Here is a 20,568-nt window from a genome sequence, read left to right as displayed (position 1 = left end):
TGGGGCAGCTTTCCCTTTGTCTTTTTGGATGGGGGAGGGGCTGTCATTTTTAACTCTGAAGGCAGAAAAATTGGGAGAAGGGGTACTAACATGTAAAGCAAACACGGAGAGCTACAAGCGAGGAACCCAGCCCTTTCCTTCTAATGGCATGGGCTGTGCTGTGTGAGAAACAGCCAAGTGGCTGAGGCATGCCATGGCCATGACTCGCTGGCCTGGGCACAGCCCATCTTTGGCAGAGCATCCCTGCCGCCTGTTCAGGTTCACAGCCCAGCACATGTTTCTGGAAAGGGAAGTAGAACAAAGAATAAGGGAGGGAAAAGCAGAGGGAGGGAAGAGGCCACCCTGACTTTACTCAAAGCCTCAGGTCCTGACACTGGCTGATGGCCCTTCAGCGGCCACTTCTGGCCTCTCCTGCTCTCGAGCTCACGACCTGCTTGTCCTTTCGCAGCTGTGAGCACGTCCATCATCCAGAGCACCCACCATGGACACCTACAAAAGCCTGAGCACAAGGGAGCTGGACATCAGAAGAAAATGGATAACACTCTATGTCGTGCCTCACACGAGCCCACAAGGGGAAGTGGCCCTTTGTCCTCAAACCTCAACATGTCTTTCCATTCAGGTTGTGGCCACCAGCTCCACACTGCCAGCAGGAGCTGAGACTGCAGGAAGCTCTGTGCAGTACTGGGATGGACATCAATGGTATAGATGTCAGCACAGCAGGTATGGCCAGACCAGCATGGTCCACTGGTGAGCAGTGCACAGGCCTAGCGCAGCATCAGGAGGGCACCCACCAAGACTTTATCATGGCCATCACTGCACAAGGGTACCACCAGTCTTCAAGGAAGAATGGGGGGCCATGCATTAGGGGTATGGGGAGGACACACCTGACTGTTGCTTCAAGAGGTCAGAGAAGAGGTCAGCTAGGCCAATTAAAAGAGAACCCTCCTGCCACATAAAGGAATGAAGGCCTTGCACTTGGCTTCCCACTTTTAATTTATTTAAGATCACCTCCTTACAATTTGCAAAGAGAAAATACAAAAGAAACAGACTTGGTTTCAAACACATAAACAGTGGCTGGAGTTGAAAGCATTGCTGAGGACACTGTCACAGGACGTCAGCGCACTCCAGGGCACTTCAGTATTCCTGAGGAATAAACATGGTTTCTCCTTCTTCCCGCTGGGATGTTCTCAGCATAAGTCACTGCTCCTATGAAGCAAGGACATTTGGTTAAAACGGGCAGGAGATGTTCCTATATCACTGGCTGCTGCCTCAGTCAGATCCCAGGGCCAAGGGCTCCAATCACAGCCAACTTTCTGCTTGCATCTGCTGCACCAGAGACCCCAGTCTGAGAGGGAAAAAACAGGAAGGGGCAGGCATGACTGGACACTCAGCTGTGACCCAGGAGGTCGCAGGTGAGCGCCAAGCACAGCCGACCAGCAGCTGCTGACTTCAGTCACTGGCAGGCCTTGCCTCTTTAAGAATCTCCCCCTCTGCTGAGTGAGGATACCTCTCCCACAATCCACTGAAAAGTGAGAGGGAAAAGGCTATGAAGAAAGTCCCCAGGGTGGTGCACAGGGCTCAGTCAGGGCTTGGCCAGCAGTTATCACAATACAGCCATGCTGCATGAGCCCCCAGTGGGATGGTGTTCCTCCATGTGAGAAGGATGACAACATCCAGGCACAGACTCAAGTCCAAATGAAGTTACAAGGCCATTTTAGAGCAGCATGTGTAAGGCTGTAGAAAACGTAATATTTTCCACAGCACCTCCCAGCCATTAAACATCTAATACACATAATCACCTCTGATCCATCATCCAGGACAACTCAGCTTGGAACAATGGAAAAACTCACAACAATAGAAAGACCCAATGCCTGTTCCTTGCTGTCCACCCTCAGTCAAGCTCTGATGCCAGGAAGGTGAAGAGGCAGGGAGAGCGGAACAGTCTGCCCCAGGTCAGGGTTCCATTCAGTCTTCCTGAACTGACATCAGACAGAAGCACTGTCTGCTCCTACAGAGGACCTGGGCACTTAGTGGATCACGACCATCTATAACTCCAGTCCAGGGGATCTGATGCTCCTTTTCTGGCTCCATGGGTGCCAGCATGCACCTGATACACAGACATACATGCAAACAAAACACCCATACTCAGAAAATAAACACAAAGCAAAAAAAAAAAAAAAAATTGGTAAAAATTTGAAGAATTCTGCAAGGGAGAGAACTATCAATTCTGTACGTACTTTGACAAATTTTCCATGTAGAAGATAAGGAGCCTGCAAGTCATGCTGACAGTTGGAGTAGGCCATCCCCAATCCCACGCCAGAACCAAAGGCTAAAGGCCACATTCTTCCTAGTGAACACAAAGAGAGAAATCCCAATAGGGAATTATTAAGAGAAAGCATCCACCCAGTATATGTGCTTGGCATTCACAAACCCTTGGTGGGCATCACACTGGTGACTGGCAGGTGACAGGCCCCCACACAGCACTGTAATCCAGCATGTTTAAGTGCCTGGGGCTGCTAAGTGTGATGCAAGTAGCCCGGTCGGGCATCTTTGTGCTCCTGAACTAGCTTCCCAGCCCTGGCAGAAGGAACATTGATAAGGTGTTTGAACTGTTTATTAACTCATCAACATCCAAAAACTTTGGTTATACACAGAAAGCCGTGGAGTTCACTCACACACATCTACAATTCCCCAGTCCCAGTCCTTCCCAGTTCTCCATGGAAAGAGGTCAAGCTGACCTGTTTGGCTTCTAGTCAATACTCAAAGTTAAGTTTTCCCACTTGCCTTTATTACCAGAGAGCCACATCTCTGGGTCACTTTAGAAATATGTGGGCATGCAGACTGGCCAGCATGAAATGTAGGCTTTTGAAAGGATGTCATGTTTAAGACACCAGACAACCCTGACTCATTGCCCCCAGGGAACACTGGAGATGTCCAACCCATATAGACTGAGTCCACAGTCTCTGTCTAGCTCATTTTACAACGGACGGGCTGGCAGCATTTGTACAGACCCTGTAGTGAGAAGCTGGGGACAGTCACTTACTTTTAAAGAAGGTGAGTGAGAAAACAACTCCTAATCCAAAACCAGTACCTGCAGAAACGGAAAAGAGTGTTACAGTGCAGTAACAGAGACCCCAAACACAGGCTGAACTAAGATTTACACAACAGGCTACTTTTATGACTTGGAAGCCTGTTTTCCCGTTCTAACCTTCCTCACTGACAGCAACACTCCAGTTGCCTCCGGTCTCGCTCTTCCCAAAAGAAAATGAAAACCTTTATTCCCCATCATTTTGTCCTGGAGTGCTGCAGAGTGGGAGGGTGAGGACCCCAAGACTACTGTTGCAGACAGACTGCACTCACCTCACACAGGAGTCACTAAGATGCTCCCCTTGTCACTTGGTTTCTCCGGGTGATGTTTACCGTTTTAGAGGAAGAAGAAATGATCCAGAACAATTTCCTAAGGCTGCACTGTCATAGAAGTCAGGGTCCAGATAGAGGGAGAAGTGCTTCCCTTTGCCAGAGCTGAGGATCCCATCCCAAGCCCTCACATGACAGGCAAGGGTTGTGGCGTGGAACTACAACCCGAGCCTTGGTAACACCTCACTCTGAGTCTCAGCTTGGAAAAAGTTCTGCCTTTCAGGATAAGTTGAGTCAGAATTTGTCAAACCCTAGTTCTGATGCCAGCTTCTAAATTTCTGCTTAGCCCACACGTAACCTGCACTATTATTTAGGTTTTTTTTTTTTAAGAGAAAAAGACATATTGCATCCGTGAGTAACCTGAAGCCCAATTTAAATAACACTCGGTGCGATTAGCTCAGGCGCTAGCTGTGTTCTCATTAAGTGCAGGAAAAACTGCTACCGCACCACTTCACAAGGCTCGCCCCGCACTGTCTACCAACACAAGCTCCTCACTGCACATAAGCATTCAAGAATTTATTTCTCCCCCTCAGCCAAGCTCTATAGACCAACACATTCAGTTCATGAACTCTGTACTCTGTTCTGGTTTTGAGACGAAGATTCTCAATCCTCCTCCTCAGTGTTGCTGGGATTCTAGGCTGCACCACCATGCCCAGATTATTCTGAAGTTCTGTGTCTGTCCCACAGCCCAGTGGAGCCTTGGGCCAACCTCTTTATGAGTAAATCACATAAAGTCCTGGTTCTCCCAAACTTGTGCTGCTGCTAAAATCTGGTGGGTTTCATTGCTCTTCTGCCTTTTGAAGCAGCATCCTGCTAAGCAGCCCTGGCTGTCATGGTATGTACTACTGGTGATGGTGGTGCACACCTTTAATCCCAGCACTTGGGAAAGAGAGGCAGGTGGATCTCTGGGAGTTCGAGACCAGCCTGGTCTACAGAATGAGTTCCAGGACAGTCAGAGTTGTTATACAACAACTGGAGAAACAACAACAACAACAAAAAACATGTACCAGCATGCTCAGCGGGTTTTGATCATTCTACCACACATGGGGCCACAATGTATTTCTTTCATTAGACAGACAAGTACAAAACATGTGGCAAGAACAGACTGCAAGTGTGATGGTGGTACCACAGATTACCATGAGGTTGAAACAGGAACCAGAGGTGGAAGAAGATACCAGAGGAAGTTAAGTGCAGGAAGACAAGTCAGGAGAATTCCTCGGGATGGGCTTGGCAGTTCCTTCTGAAGATTCAATTAGCTCTGTACTGAGTTACAGGACCCCCCACCAAGAGGCTGTTCATAGTGCATTCTCTGTTACCAGCAAAACTAGGGAGAGAAGGGCAAAGCAAAGTACCCTGGTGTTTCTAAAGAGGATGCCTCAATCCTCTTTAGAGGTCGTCCAGGTGCTCCACAAGTATCAGTGTCATCACAGAAAGGGACAGTTCCCTGTGCTCTACTGCAGCTGAACTTCCAGTGGAGTGTGAGCTGAAGGTTCTATGAATGAATTTGACCCTGGCAATAGGTTCAAGCCTAGAACAATGCATTCACATGTGTATATGTGTCTGTCTTAAATTTTAGCAAAAAATAATTTTTAATGTTAAAAAGAAAATTAGCTGGGCAATGGTGGCATACACCTTTACTTTCAGCGCTCAGATGGAGGCTGGCAGATTTCTGAGTTTGAGGCCAGCCTAGCCTACAAGAGCAAGTTCCAGGACAGCCAGGACTACACAGAAAAACCCTATCTTAAAAAACAAAAGTTAAAAAGAAAAGATTACAGAATACAAATATAAATGAAACACTTTTACTATATAAGCGTGTTTGTATTTTAAGCTAAATGCAAGTACAAAAGAATAAAATGGCTGCCAGAAATGGTGGTCTGTATTCCAGCAGAGGCAGGAGGATCTCTGTGAGTTCAGACCACCCTGGTCTATAGAGTGAATTCCAGGCTAGCCAGGCTGTAGAGTGAGGCTGTACATACTTATATTACTGACCTGTCACTGACCCTTCCTTACACTGTGCCCAATAAGACTGTTCTCTTTCTAAAAACAAAATACTAAGAGATCATTGTTAATGAAAAAAACATTTTAAAGAAGTGTAGTCTGAGCACACCATCCATGCCTGTGAAGTCTGTAGTGACGGCCCAGGTGTCAGACTCCTTGTCTTACTATGCTCAGATGGCTTTGGGCAGACACTTGCCAGCGACACCACAGCATGCAGCACAGTAATGTGCTCCTGAGGTTCACAGCCAGAGATCTGCCTGCCTCTGCCTCCCAAGTGCTGGGATTAAAGGTGTGCACCACCACCTCCTGGCTCAAGGACACATTTCTAAGAACACAGCAGCACAGCTAACACACACTGGATACACAGCTCGCCTCTATGTCGTGTGAATTTTAACTAAAATCACTGGTGGCACTGTTCAATAGACCCTGTGCTATTAAGTATTTTGGTGCCAAATTTAAAACGCAGTATTTGAAAAACCAGTAATGCTGCTCCAATTTCTATTAAAAAAAGTCATGGGAAAGTAGCTTGCCAAAGTTGGTCTGGTAGGTAGCCAATGGAGGATGGCATAATGAAAGGAAAGGGAATTAACACTGAATATCACTCTTGAGTACCCAGCACCTCCTTTCCAAGGAAAGTCTTTTATTTTATGGTATGTGTACTTTGCCTGCAGGCATGTCTGTGCACCACACGCATGCCTATTGTCCATGGAGACCAGAAGGTGTTGGATCCTCTGAAACTGGAGTTCCAGATGGTTCTAAGATGCCATGTGTGTGCAGGAAATTGAATCTGAACATGAACATGCACATGTGTGCATGCGCACGTACACACGTACACACACACACACACACACACAGCCAGTGCTCTTAACTACTGAACCAGCCCAAGAAAATTAAAACAAACAACCTTCTCAGTTGTGGCAGTACAAATCCCAATGATGGGAAAGGGAGGCAAGAGGGTAAGGAATTCAAGGCCATCCTTAACTACAGAGCTAGCTCAAGACAAGTCTGAGCTACATGAGACCCCAGTCAAAACGATACCCCAAACTGCCTTCTATGGTAGATTACCTTGTCCCCAGAAAATAGTGTGCCCAAAACAACCTGCTGCTTACAGAGCCAAGCGGATCCAATTTGGCCATTGTCCCCAGTATATACAGACACAGGATTCTCCTCTATTTTCCACCCACCAATGCTAGTAGAAACTTCTAGAAGGAGTGAAGTAAGATACAGTCAAAACATGAGCCATGCTCTCCATGTAACAGCCAGAGTGCTAGGCAACCAGGCTAGTCACAAGCCCACACAAAGCCAACAGAATCATCCTACTACACATGTCACCCAAATTAGTCTACCTGGCAGGACTGACCCAAGAACCTCAGAGGATAGAAGCCACTGCTATGCTATACCAAGCCCAGGAACCTGGTATTGCTTGCTTGGTTTGCAAAATGGCAGAAGGTTCGGTTTTGTGGCAACTTGCCTCACTCCTCGCAGTCAGCAAGGTCAGTACTGAGAATGAGGTAGACTGGTCTCGCTCACAGAGGCAAGCCACTGAAAGCAGGTAGGCCTCCAACCTGAGCTTTTGTGCATCCATCTGGAGGCAAGATTTTGGCAAGGGAACCAAAGCCCAGAGGAAACTATTTCGGCATTTTTCTAGTCCCTTTGCCTCCATGCCTGTCTCTTCCATTTTCCCCAAGGAGAGAAAGCTCTCTGGTGCTCAATGCTTCCTAGCAGCAGACCACAAGTGATGCTCAGCCCACTGCTGCCAGCACCACTCAATCAAAGGATAAGACATGCCCACACCAACCCAGAACGCCCACCTCAAGAGTCCAGATATGTGACCAGCTGGCCACTCCTGCCAATTGCACTTATCCGAAAGTATAACCAAGCTCAACATCTCAGGCAGTAAGCCAAACTCAGTTTTCAAGGAACCTTCGCTGTGGTCTTAATTAGATGGGGTTGCTACATTTTTAATTCTTAACTGTGACTCCCCATCATTTCTTTATTTTTAAGATACAAATAAGATTACTCTGTACATGAAAAGGGATCTTCTATCTCTTTCCCCTGTAATATGGACCTTGCAGTCCGAGCTGACAGAGGAATGCTGATGAGCTCTAGGAATCAAGCCCTCGCTCGCTCCCACAGTTCTCTTTGAAAAGACAGCATGCTGCTTCAAAGCCAGCCCCACCTGGCCCGGGACGGCTCTGCAGCTGCTTCCACTCAAGACTGGCACCTCTAGGCCAGGTTTAAGCTTTAGAACAATACAACAGGAAAGGTTTGCCTTACAATAAAAACAAACCAACACAGAAAGAGAAGAGCCTTCTCTGCCGTTGGCCACTTTTTCTTGTTGTTGCATGACAAGTTCTTTTGGGAAAAAAAGCCAAAGGGAAAAGTACAAAGCATTTTTCACCTCCACCTGGAAGCAAATATTTAACTATGAATGCAGTTTATATAACTTTGCCTCCCTGGCGTTTTCAAAAGCCCATGCTTGTCTGAAATGACAAAGAACCTTCAGGTCCAGAGAGGGCGGCTTATCAGCACACATCTCCACATGGCAAAGAGGGACAAGGGGAAAAAACAACAGAGGAGCCTTATGGAATTGACATTAGGCCCAGAGCCCAAGTTCTCTGCAGCCATTTCTTTTGGCACCAATTCTTTCAAAGATATTCCAGATCATTTTAACCACACAAGCTGAAGCTTGGTACCTGAGAGGGTGTCGGTAATCCACAAAGAAACACTTCTTTGGGGTGGAGCAGTTCTTTAACTGGTCATCTGGTGCTGGGTTTGAGGGGTTCTTTGTTGTTGTTGTTACTGTTTTGGTTTTTCGAGACAGGGTTTCTCTGCGTAGCACTGGCTGTCCTGGAACTCTCTCTGTAGACCAGAGATAAACTCAGAGAGATCCACCTGCCTCTGGCCTCCCGAGTGCTGAGATTAAAGATGCAACACCACTGCCCATCTTGGTACTAGTCTTTAAATTATTATTATTGTGCGTGTGTGCATGCCTAAGGATGACTCTACAGGAGTTGGTTCTCCCTTCTAACCCTGAGAGTCCTGGGGATAGAACTTGAGTACCTTTACCCACTAAGCAATTACTGGCCTGAGACTGTTTGCCTGTTTGTTTGGTTTTTTGTTTTGTTTTGGTTTGGTTTTGGTTTTTCAAGAAGTTCAAGAACTTTCAAGAAGTTCAAGACAGCACTTCTCTATGTAACAGCCCTCGCTGTCCTGTAACTCATTCTGTAGAATAGGCTGGCCTCAAACTCACAGAGATCCGCCTGCCTCTGCGTCCCAAGTGCTGGGATTAAAGGTGTGCCCCACCATGCCAGGCGCATATTTGTTTTTAACAGTAAAGATTTTTATGTGTGTGGATGTTTTGTCTTCATTTATGTAGGTGCACCAAGTGTGCACCTGATCCCCTTGAACTGGAGTTACAGGATGACTGTGACCCACCATATGTGGGTGCTGGGAACCAAACCCTGTCCTTTTCAAGATCAATAAGCGCTCTTAACCACTGAAGCATCTCTCCAACTCTGAACACTGATAAACAGCAACTTCAGTTTAGATGCAGAAGAATCTGCTCCCAGGCTACAGATTAAGCACAAGGCTCCACCACAGATAAATAACCTGCAGGAAGCTCCAAGCAGGTGCCATAGTCTGGGAACTGCTTTTGGTGCCAGTCCATGCACAGAAAAGGCTGGAGCAACACATTTACAAGCTGTGGAACCCACTCTGCAAAGGCTGTAACTGCATCCTGCTTCCACTAAGGATGATCAGTGGTGTGGGACAATTCTGTATTCTGTCAATTATGTTTTAAATAAATACTAACTGGCCAGTAGCCAGGCAGGAAGTATAGGCGGGACAACCAGACAGGAAGTAGAGGCTGGGCAATGAGAACAGGAGAATTCTGGGAAGGAGGAAGCCCATTCCTCCCCAGTCCTGTCCAGACACTGAAGAAGCAGGATGTGACCTGCCCTGCTGAAAAAGGTACTGAGCCATGTGGCTAACATGTACAAGAATAATGGGCTAATATAAGTTATAAGAGCTAACACGAAACCTGAGCTAATGGGGCAATCAGTTTATAACTTATGGAGACCTCTGTGTGATTTTCTTTGGGATTTACCGGCTGCAGGAACCAGGCAGGACAGAAACCCCAACAAGCAGGTCCTCATGTTACAGATCAGTCCCAGAGAAAAAACAAAAAGTTACACAAAAATTCACTCTAGGACATTTCTTTAAAAAGAAAAAAAAATCATCAGCAGTGGTGGGGCACATCTTTATTCCAGCACTCGGGAAGCAGAGGCATGTGGACCTCTACTGAGGCCAGCCTGGTCTACAGAGTGAGTTCCAGAACAGCCAAAGGCTACACAGAAAAATCCTGTCTCAAAAAAACAAAAGAAAATTAAAAAAAAAAAAAATCTCTGGCCAGGGGAGAGCCTGGTTAAGAGCTCTGGCTGCTCAGGCTGCATTACATGGCAAGACTATCTTGGGGGAATGTATCATAGATTCTTTTTATTAACAACACAAAAAACTTCTTAAATGACCATTAGTAAGACCTTAGCGTACACTTAACATTTAAACAAGGATTCATATTCATAAGCTTGGAACCAGCATAGTTATTAGGGCTAAAACGTAATCTGTATCTAAAAATTAAAACTAGAAAGCAACTCCACCTGATTTTGTATGGCTCATTTCAGTATTATGAGGAAAAACTCTCACGTACTACGTTGAACTGATGGTTTACAAATGAGAAAGGCTACAGGACCCCCTCTCCTCCCAGCCAGTCTTTATTTCCTAACCACTGTATACCCAACAGTGGGTAACAAAGAAGACAAGAGTTAAACCCCGAAGGACTACTGTCCTATCGGTGGCATGGTGGCCCCAGAGCAATCTCCAACCTTGGGTCAGTTACTTTCCCAGCCCTAGCCCAGCCTGCCCAGCCCCAGCAAGAACAGCACTGCAGTCTCTAGCGCTGCCTAGTGAAAGGCTCAGTAAGAAGTAGTAAGCTTGTCATTGTTCTAGTAGGTCTCAAAGATGTCAGAAGCATAATAGTTCATTCTAACTCAGAGTGTAGCTCACAGACTCACACAGGACCACTTTGATCAGGTGAGCCACGGCTCAAAGTCTGTTCTTTTCCTACTCAGAGCAATATGAACACATCAGGGGTGAGTGTGTGTGTGTGAGTGTGAGTGTGTGTGTGTATACAGCCGCGCTATGTCACTCAGGCTGGCCTTGAACCTCAAACTCCTAAATGCTAGGATTATATAATGTAACCACCACACCCTACTCTATTTTCTTTTTTTTTTAAATATTTATTTATTATGTATACAATATTTTGTCTGTGTGTATGCCTGCAGGCCAGAAGAGGGCACCAGACCCCATTACAGATGGTTGTGAGCCACCATGTGGTTGCTGGGAATTGAACTCAGGACCTTTGGAAGAGCAGACAACGCTCTTAACCTCTGAGCCATTTCACCAGCCCCCTCTACTCTATTTTCTTTAACAGAGAATCCCTTCAGCTTTATTGTTCAACTATATCATTTTGCTTTAAAATGTAAAAAGATTCCCCTAGCATTGTCTTGTTCAATAAAACAGCAATGAAATGGGCTGAAACAAATTGACCTATTTATAATAGGCACATTTTCTTGTCAATCATGTTTTTATCAATGCTATTACAGTCAAAAGCATTTGTTGCTACAGAACAAACAGTTCTCAAATCACATTTCCAAGAAACATCCCTAATTTATGAAAGATGTTCTAAGTCCAACTTATGGGAGAAAAAAAAAACACAGTTATAAGTCAACTCTAAATAGTGCCACTTAATCCTCTAAGGCAAAGACTGGTTGTCCCAGGTATCCACGGATGAATGCCAAGAAAAGATGCCAATGCCAGAACAAAACCCAAGAGCCAGTGACCGAGGTTGTATTGATCGGCTTCTCAGAAGTCACTCTTGCTTCGGGCTCTGTAGGAAGAACTAAGAAGGTGGCTGTTTCATGGGATTTTGCTGAAGCATGTGCAGTTGTTTGGGTGAATGTCAATCACTAGGATTCTAGCCAGAACAGGCAGAGCAGTCAGCAGAGAGACACGGAGGGCATGTGGAGTGCTCTGCTGGAGGAATTAAGCAGCGTCTATAGAACACACTTCAACTCAAGTACTGGACAGCCACAGGACCTCAAGAAGGTATAAAAAGAAACATGGCTATAGACATTTTACTGACATGCAACTAATTAATTCCCATGTGGAAATACTATGTTGGAAAATGAGAGGCAACTCAAAGGTCCATTATTAAAAAGAGGATAGGAAAAATTACAGAATTACTAAGTTTCGATAAACATTCTGAAAGCTCTCACACTGATAGGTGTGCCCTGGTTCTAACAGCAGTGTTGAGCTCTGCATCACCACGCCAGCTTTATTATGACCCCATCTCACAGGGAGAAACAAACAAATCCGAGGGGTAAGTGACTTACTCAAGCACACACACACACCTGAGAAAGCACAACTCAAACCCAGGCTGCCTGACTGCACACCCCCAGAGAGCAGATGAGACTAGAGGAAAGACCAGACCATTCTCCAGGAGCCCTTGGTTCTAGAGGCAGAAGACATTCCTCAAGAGGTAGAGGAGTAACATGGCTGAAGCTAATCCCCAATCCATCTGAGAGAGGTGTGTGGAACAACTTGGAGTGCAAGACATGTTTCACTGACAGAATTACACAACCTAACAGACAAGCGTGAGTGTGTGTGCATGTGTGTAAAAGAGGGCTATTCATAGCAGACAGTAACTGCCTTTTAACAGTAAATTCTCTCAACTGTGACTAAGGTTTCAAAATATCTACATTGGGCTGGAGAGATGGTTCAGCAGTCGTTGCTCTTCCAGAGACCTGGGCTAGATTCCCAGCACCCACACGGCAGCTCACAATCCGTAACTCCAGTTCATAGGGATCTAATGCCCTCTCTTGGTCTCTTCAGGCCCTGCACACACGGTGTATAGAGGTAACCAGGCAGAACACATATTTTTTACATTGTGTTCAGGAACTGCATAGTAGCAGAAGGAAAAACCCTCACCAGGAAGGTGCTTGTACTATTGGATTAAATTTCCTTACTTAATCTTTATAATAAACTTCTATGAGCCCCATTGAAGAGAAGAGAAAGTGAGGCACAGCAAGGTTAAATACTTGCCCTTGGTCACACATAAGTGTTTAACCATTATAATCAATTTAGACTCAACACAAGAGACTAATCCCTTCCAAAATACATTCTGGGCAATAATTTGGACATTTTCTTAATTATACAAACTAAACACCCACTGTGTGCTGCTCTAAGTGCTGGGCAATGACATCTCCATCTAAGGGCACTGTCCAGTGTGGAGATGGGGAATGATCAGAAACTGGAAGCATAAAGAGCTATGGCAGAAGGAGGTGCGAGCTGGCTGTCAAGAGTTCCCTGCTGCTAATTTATGCAGCTGGAGGGAGGAGGTGAAGCAAGCTAGCCCAGAGTCATGTTAACCAACAGTTGCAGCCTCGTGCGCTGCCTACTGAGCAATGGGGAAGGTAGAAGCTCACAATGGGGAAAAGGCCATTAGATGTACACTTTACACAGCTGACTCTGGCAGGATGGGGAGAGTCAAGAAGCACCATAAAAAACAGGAGAGAGCAGGGCGGTGGTGGCGCACGCCTGTAATCCTAGCACTCGGGAGGCAGAGGCAGGCGGATCTCTGTGAGTTCGAGGCCAGCCTGGTCCACAAAGGGAGTTCCAGGACAGGTTCCAAAGCCACAGAGAAACCCTGTCTCGAAAAACCAAATAAATAAATAAATAAATAACAACAACAACAAAAAAAAAAAACAGGAGAGAGCAGTTAGGGGGAGCCCTATAGCAGGAGAAGGAAAGGATCAAAACCTCAGAGTTCCCTCCAGAGAGGCAGATTGGTTTGGGGGTACAGCTCTTGGAACCCAGGGTCTAAGCAGCTGGGAGAAGCTCTTCCCCAGCCCCTAGGAGCAGTGTGCAGCTTCTCCTGCAACTTACACTTTTCTCTCTGTCCTCAACACTTCTCCCTCTCTTCCAGCACACCCAGAAGGAAGAAGCAGGTGGATCCCCGAGGTGGAGGCCAGCCTAGTCTACAGAGCAAGCTGCAAAATAGTCAGGGCTACGCACAGAAGCCTGTCTTGAAAATCAAAGGGGGAAGAAAAGCAAAGCAAAAGAAGAGTCTAGGTGTTCTGACTTCAGTCAGACAGCAAGCACTGGGGCTCGGCTTCTCCAAACCGTTGACAGAGTCCCTCTCACTATCTCGGAAAGACTAAACTGCTTGAGAGAATCACCCTATCCTACAGGCCCCTCATGCTTCACTAGTGATCCAGAAGCTTCTGGAGAGTGCCCCCTCACCAGGGACACTCCTTTAGCCACCGGCATTCATCCCTGTGTGCTCAAGTCTACCCTGAGTTCGTTCCCACTGCGCTGCCCCAATATTTCAAATTAGCTTTCTGTACTTTTAAAAATGACAAGCAAAAGTAACGATTAAAAGTAGGCAGATCTCTGAGTTGGAGGCCAGCCTGGTATAGCAAGTACCAGCCCAGAGCTACATTGTGAGACAGTATTAGGGTTTCTATTGTTGTGGAGAGACCATGAACATGGCAACTCTTTTTTGTTTGTTTTGTTTTGATTTTGATTTTTGAGACAGGTTTTTGCTGTAGTTTTGGAGCCTGTCCTGGAACTAGCCCTTGTAGACCAGGCTGGCCTCAAACTCACAGAGATCTGCTTGCCTCTGCCTCCCCAAGTGTTGGGATTAAAAGCATGCACCACCACTGCACAGCCAACCACAGCAACCCTTATAAGGAAAACATTTAATTGGGGTGGCTCCCTTGCGGTTCAGAGGTTCAGTCGATTATCATTATGACAGGGGAGCATGTTGGCATGTGGACAGACACAGAGCTGGCTACATATTGATCAGAAGGCAACAGGAAATGGACTATGACACTGGACAGCATCTTAGGCATAGGAAACCTCAGAGCCTGGCCCCAGTGACAAGCTTCCTCCACAAGGCCATACCAACTTCAACAAAGCCACACCTCCTACAAGTACCATTGCCTATGAGCTTGGGGGGGGGGGGCAATTACATTCAAACTACCAGAGACACTGTTTCAATTTTTTCTTTTTAAAAATGGTTTTCGTCTATGGATAGTTTAAAGTGAACAAATCAGTGCACCTTGTCTTTGTAAGAGCTATTTGTTCTCGTGTCCTAAGAGCCCCTCCGACCTCAGGTCACAGACTCCTCTCCACTTTTCCTACTGAAGGTTTTGCAGCTTCAGCTTTTCCCCTCAGACCAGGCCCATTCTTTCTGTGTGGACACAGCTGTTCCTGTAGTTTGTTGAAAAGATTTTCCTCTCTCCATTAAACTGTGTGTGTTAAAAGTGAACTGGCCACACAGTCTTGGCTCTGTACTATATTCTGTGTGTATATCCTTCCTCTAATACCACCCTGCTTTGTACTTAAGCAGGATAATTAAGTCTCCAGCTATGTTCTTGTTAAAAATTATTCTGCTAACACCTGTAATCCCAGTACTTGGGAGTTAGTGCTGGGAAGATCACTCCAAAGTCAAGGCCAGCCTGAACTAAAGTGAGACCCTGTCTAAAAACAAAATAACAACCAACCCCTTTGTGAATTTGAACTGTTCATCATTTTGCATAGATTTTATTCTTACTTTAATTCTGGATTTATTTTATGTATATATTTTGCCTGCATGCAAGTATGTGCACCATGTGCATGCCTGGTGCCCACTGAGGTAAAAAGGGATTGGAAACCATGTAACCAGAGTTATGGATGCTTGTGAGCCACCATGTGGGTGCTGGGAATCGCACTCAGGTCTTCTGTAGGTGTGGCTGGTGCCCTCAACCACTGGACAATCTCTGCTGTCCCTCATGCAGATTTTAAGTCAGGAAGGGCAGTTCAGGAATACAGCAGACACAGCAAACATGCATCCGGCACGGCCTGGGGTTTGATCACAGCACTCAAACCCAAACCAACAAGTCAGCCTCTGAACTCCCATACAAGTTTTAAATGTCGTTCTCTCACTAGAAAAAAAAAGGGGGGGGGGTGCAACAACAACAATAAAACCTAACAGGGTGTGGAGGTACATGCCTGTGATCCAGCACTTAGGGAGACTGAGGCAGGAAAAACATGAGTTAGAGGCCAACATGGACTGGCAGGTGAGCCACAGTTACAGAGTAAGACCCTTTCTCAAAGGAGAAGATATTATCAATCTCCCTGTTTCTAGAGAAGCAAAAAGAAAGGGGAAAAAAGGAAGGAAGAAAGAAAGAAACGAAAGAAAAAACAAGTAGGCGAACTGTCCATGTACCCAGCAGGGCAGCAGTTAAATACAGTAACATTCTATTACTGTTAGCTGCTTCTTCCCTCCCCTGGTCTCAGACAAGCTCTAGTGGAGCGATGTCCTAACATTTCACTAGGGGTCAACAGCCACGGTAAAAATATTACCACACCAAAAACGTCTATAAGTAAATATTTAAATTTTTACTTGGACTCAATTCTGAAATTCACTTGCCAAAGAAAGCAATTCAGCATATTTACTAATAAACTGTTTCAGGCCACATTTCAGGAAAGCATAAAACCACAGCAGAACAAAATTTCAATGTTTTCAAGTCCCATATAGCGGCTAATTACATTACTCTGTAATGCCTGCAGGAAATTCCCCCGCGAGATCACAATGTCCATGGGTTGCACTGCTGCTGCGAACAGAAAAGTTTGCTCACATTGCTCTGAAAACACACAGCAAACAAAGTGTGAACACCAGTTCAACTCAGGGACTAATTTGAAACCTGAACTATACAGAACCAACAGCCTTTCTAGTATTTAGCCTGACTGATACTACTCCACAAAGAGTTGGGCATCAGTTTGCAAACGTGGGTTACCCAAAGGCACTCCCTGGTGAGCCACCAATGCTGGTAACCCAAACTCATCAGATGAACTAACTGGTACTTTAGGCAACATATGAATCTGCTTTCTTTTTCCATGACTTCATTCAAAGGCCTCTTTCAGTAAAATGTTTAGTAAACAGCTTTAAACAATCAATCTAAGTGAACTTGATTATTGGCTCTGCAGGCTAAACGAGAAGCTGAGACCGTAGTGTCCTGCTTTCCTAGCAACGGAGGGACAAGGCTTGTTTTCAGGGACAAAACAACAGGCAACTTCCACCTCTGACCAAGCTGCAGATGGCCCACTGCAGCCAGGCCACAAGTCAACAACAGCCACATTCAGGTTCAGTCTGCCGTCCATGGATTCCTGCTCCTGATTCTGCTGTTCAGCTCATCCTCTCAGCAGGACTTTATCTTAACACACTAACCCATAGCCCTACTTTTCTCCCCCCACCAATTTATTCTCATGTGCTTGAATGATTTTTCTGAAATGTGAAATTCTACCATTAAGGCTCAATAGTCAATTTCCTCAAAGTTAAGCTGAGCTGCCACACAATCCAGTAATTCCACTCCTAGGTACATACCCAAGAGAAAGAAAAACCTTTGTCCACATAACCCTTGTCACTTTATCATAGCAACATTATTCAGAACAGCCAAAAGTATCAAGGGGACAGCCCTGTGATTTGTGAAAGCTGGGAGCTCCAAATGGGAGCAATGGTGCCTGAGGTTTCTGTCGTAGGAACAAATACTCTGAAATGAGATTGAGGTAGATGCACAACTCTGTGAGTAAATACTTTAAACAAAATAAACAGTGCCTGAAATACACCTCAACAAAGCAGGTTTTGGGTTTGGGTTTTGTTTTGTTTTTCCTTGTTTTTCGAGACAGGACTTTTCTGTATAGTCCTAGCTGCCCTGAAACTCACTCTGTAGACCAGGCTGGCCTCAAATTAACAGATCAACCTCACCTCAACTACCTCCTCCCTTCTACTTTTCTTGTCTCAACTCTGATCCCTCCCGACAGGAGCTCTTTAACATATTCCCCATGCCTCCAGCATTAATAAACAGTAGCTACAAGTATGGGCTTAGGGAGGCAGACAAAAGGGGCTGAACACATTATGAAGCCAGAGCTCTCAGCCCTATGGGCACCATGTGAGCGATGCCCTTCAAGAGCACAGGAGCTGAGTGAGATTGCAAGCTGAGTGCAGTGAAGAGCTGTCACTGCTGCCACCCTATCGTCCTGCGTCCTGCGATGACCCAGACTTTTTCCTTTTTCTCCCCCTCCCTCTCCCCAAAACAGGGTTTCTCTGTGTGGTCCTGGCTGTCCTGGAACTCACTCTATAAACCAGGATGGCCTCAGATTTAGAGATCCATCTACCTCTGCCTCTTGAGTGCTGGGATTAAAGGCGTGCGCCCCGTCGTCCAGCTTCTCTTCTCTAAGACACAGGACAGTTTCTAAGACCCAGAACACAGTACTTACTTCTCCAAATGCACCTTCTAAGTCTACATGTTCTCAAGACAGAAAAGTCACCCCTTCTTTCCTAGAACCTCAATATGCATGCATGCATTCCCCTCCACTCCCAGAACTTATCACAATGATTAGTTTTAAACTACTTGAGGAAGTACACTATTTTAGTCTAGTGACAGACGCTCATTCTACCAGGCTGGCCTTGAAGGTCCTTCCCTGCCTCCACACACACCTGGAGGAACATGCACCAGCACCCATGCACACAAAGAAAGCGAATAATCTCCCATGCAGCCCATAGTGATAAATCCAAACTGAAGGTACCAGATCTGCAGAGACCAGAACAATCAGGCCTCCTCCAGTCCTCAGGTACTCTGCCCTCCATGTCCACTAACAAAGACTGTGTGCCTTAGCTGAGTGGTGGAGGCGTGCCTTTAACCCCAGCACTGGGGAGGCAGAGCAGGCCATCTCTGGGATGAAGTCAGCTGGGTCTACACAATGAGTTCCAGAACAGCCTGGGCTACAGAGAAACCCAGTCTCAAAACACAAACTGAAACTACTGTATGCCTTTGCCACGCTCTGTCACGCTCGTGGGTGTGTACAGGATAAACCACTCAGCATGTAAAAGGTAAAGGAGGGGAGAAAGCCAGAGCAACCCACAAATCTTATAAAACTTAAAAATAAATCTATAAAATTAGTAAAAACCATTAATGACGCATTCATGTAAAACTAATGGAACATGCCATTCATAAAATGCAATATTCTTCTCTCCTTTTTAATTTCCTGCAATAAGGCTCTGGCACTTCTCTTAAAGCAACATCGTCCTCTGCTTGTTTAAAAACCAAAGTGTTCTCTGCTCTCACTTGACCACTCCCAAATATTTCTTTTTTTTTTTTTAAACATTTATTTATTTATTTGTTATGTATACAGTATTCTGTCTGTGTGTATGTCTGCAGACCAGAAGAGGGCACCAGACCTCATTACAGATGGTTGTGAGCCACTATGTGGTTGCTGGGAATTGAACTCAAGACCTTTGGGAAGAGCAGACAATGCTCTTAACCACTGAGCCATCTCTCCAGCCCCCTCCCAAATATTTCTTACACCACTTTTTGTTTTCTTTGTTTGAGATAAGGTCTTGTCATTTAGCCTTGGTTAGTGTGGAAATCACTCTGTGGACCAGACTAGACTTAAACTTGTGGCAATTCCTGTCTCGAAAAATAAACAAAACAAACAAAAAACAAATCCTCAAGAGTTCAAAGACACATGTGAACTAGCAAAAATTCACATAAAATATAGTTGACTTTTTAAATGCTAATAGGGAGGACAGCCTAGTCTACAAGAGCTAGTTCCAGGACACGTTCCAAAGCTACAGAGATTGTCTTGAAAAACCAAAAGAGAAAAAGACTGTTTAATTAACAGACTCTTAATCTCAGATGTGGACAGAGAACATGGGCTTCAAAATTCTCAGCAATACATGCCATTCACTTAACAATTACTGTGTCCCTCCCCTAAACCAGGGGTTGGGAGAGATCCATAGAGAGCAGTCTCTGGTTCTGAGGAAACTGACATCCCAGAGAGGAGGAACAATCAAGTTTACAAACAAACTGCGAATTTCAGATGGCAATATCCACTCCTAGTGAAAATTACTTTGACCTCAGCATACAGGACACTAAAGAACTTCCTAAGCACCAATAGGGTCGTCAGCACAATCAGTATCATATTTATAGATGGTAAAAATGTGAGGTGGGGGATGTGGTCTGCCATGGAGAACTTGTTTAACATGCTCTAGGGCCGGATGCTGGAGGAGGCCCCCAAGTGGGGGTCAGGGCAGAGGACAAAAGGAAAGGAAGAAGGGTCGTGGAGAGGAAATGTGAAAAATGGATGGAATGAGCAAGGATCTATTCTGTCTGTCCCTCGGTACTGTCTGTCCAAGGATGTGTTCTGTCTATCCAAAGACAGGAGCCATGTCAGGTATCTCATAAATCACCTACTAACACTTCAACACTAACTGCAATAAGATAGATATTTTAAACTAGGATTAACAGGGGAAATAGAGCTGTTTCTCTTGGAGACTAGGGAGACAGCTCAGTGGTTAAAAATGGCTCACCACTGCCTCAAACTCTAGTTCCAATGGCTCCAACCCTGCTGACTTCTGTGGATAGCAGGGAGACACAGGGAGACACACACACAAACATAAAAATAATTCTTTTTAAAAAGGGCTGGAACCGGGTGATGGTGGCGCACGCCTTTAATCCCAGCACTCGGGAGGCAGAGGCAGGCGGATCTCTGTGAGTTCGAGACCAGCCTGGTCTACAGAGTTAGTTCCAGGACAGGCTCCAAAGCCGCAGAGAATCCCTGTCTCAAAAAACAAACAAACAAACAAAAAAAAAAGACAACAACAACAAAAAAGGCTGGGGAGCTGGCTCTGCATTAGCTGGTTTGTACATGCAAGTGCAGTACCCAAGGCGGTCAGAAGAGGACGTCAGATCCCTTGGAGCGGGAGTTAGAGGTGATTATGAGCTGTGATGGAAGTGCTGGGAACCATCAGGCACTCTGAAAGAGCAGCAGGTGCTCTTGACTGCTGAGCCCATCTCCATCCTGAAGAATACTCCCTCCCCCACCCCCACCCAGATAAGGTTTCTCTCTGGTTTTTTTTTTTTTCAGTTTCTCTTGCTCTGTAGACTATGCTAGCCTCACAACTCAGAGATCTGCCTGCCTCTGCCACCCATGTGCTGGGATTAAAGGTGTGTGCCACCATTGCTTGGCTAAGAACAATTCTTTTTTTTT

General features: G+C 45.6%; 1 protein-coding gene across 1 annotated transcript in view; it reads right to left on the bottom strand.

Annotated features, from left to right (window-relative positions):
- Positions 1-975: 975 nt before the first annotated feature.
- Micos10 (mitochondrial contact site and cristae organizing system subunit 10) overlaps positions 976-20,568 on the bottom strand; it is a 24,644-nt gene continuing 5,051 nt past the window's right edge. The window contains exons 2-4 of the mRNA XM_050154670.1: positions 3,044-3,091; positions 2,238-2,347; positions 976-1,206 (exon numbers count right to left, since the gene is read on the bottom strand). Of these exons, the coding sequence (XP_050010627.1) occupies positions 1,198-1,206; positions 2,238-2,347; positions 3,044-3,091 (167 nt within the window). The 3' untranslated portion in view covers positions 976-1,197. The remainder of the gene's footprint in view (positions 1,207-2,237; positions 2,348-3,043; positions 3,092-20,568) is intronic.

Source organism: Alexandromys fortis, unplaced genomic scaffold (genome assembly GCF_014885135.2).
Source record: "Alexandromys fortis isolate MF-2015 unplaced genomic scaffold, M_Fortis_MF-2015_v1.1 scaffold_26, whole genome shotgun sequence".
Taxonomy (NCBI): domain Eukaryota; kingdom Metazoa; phylum Chordata; class Mammalia; order Rodentia; family Cricetidae; genus Alexandromys; species Alexandromys fortis.
This window is presented reverse-complemented; position numbering and strand designations above follow the sequence as displayed.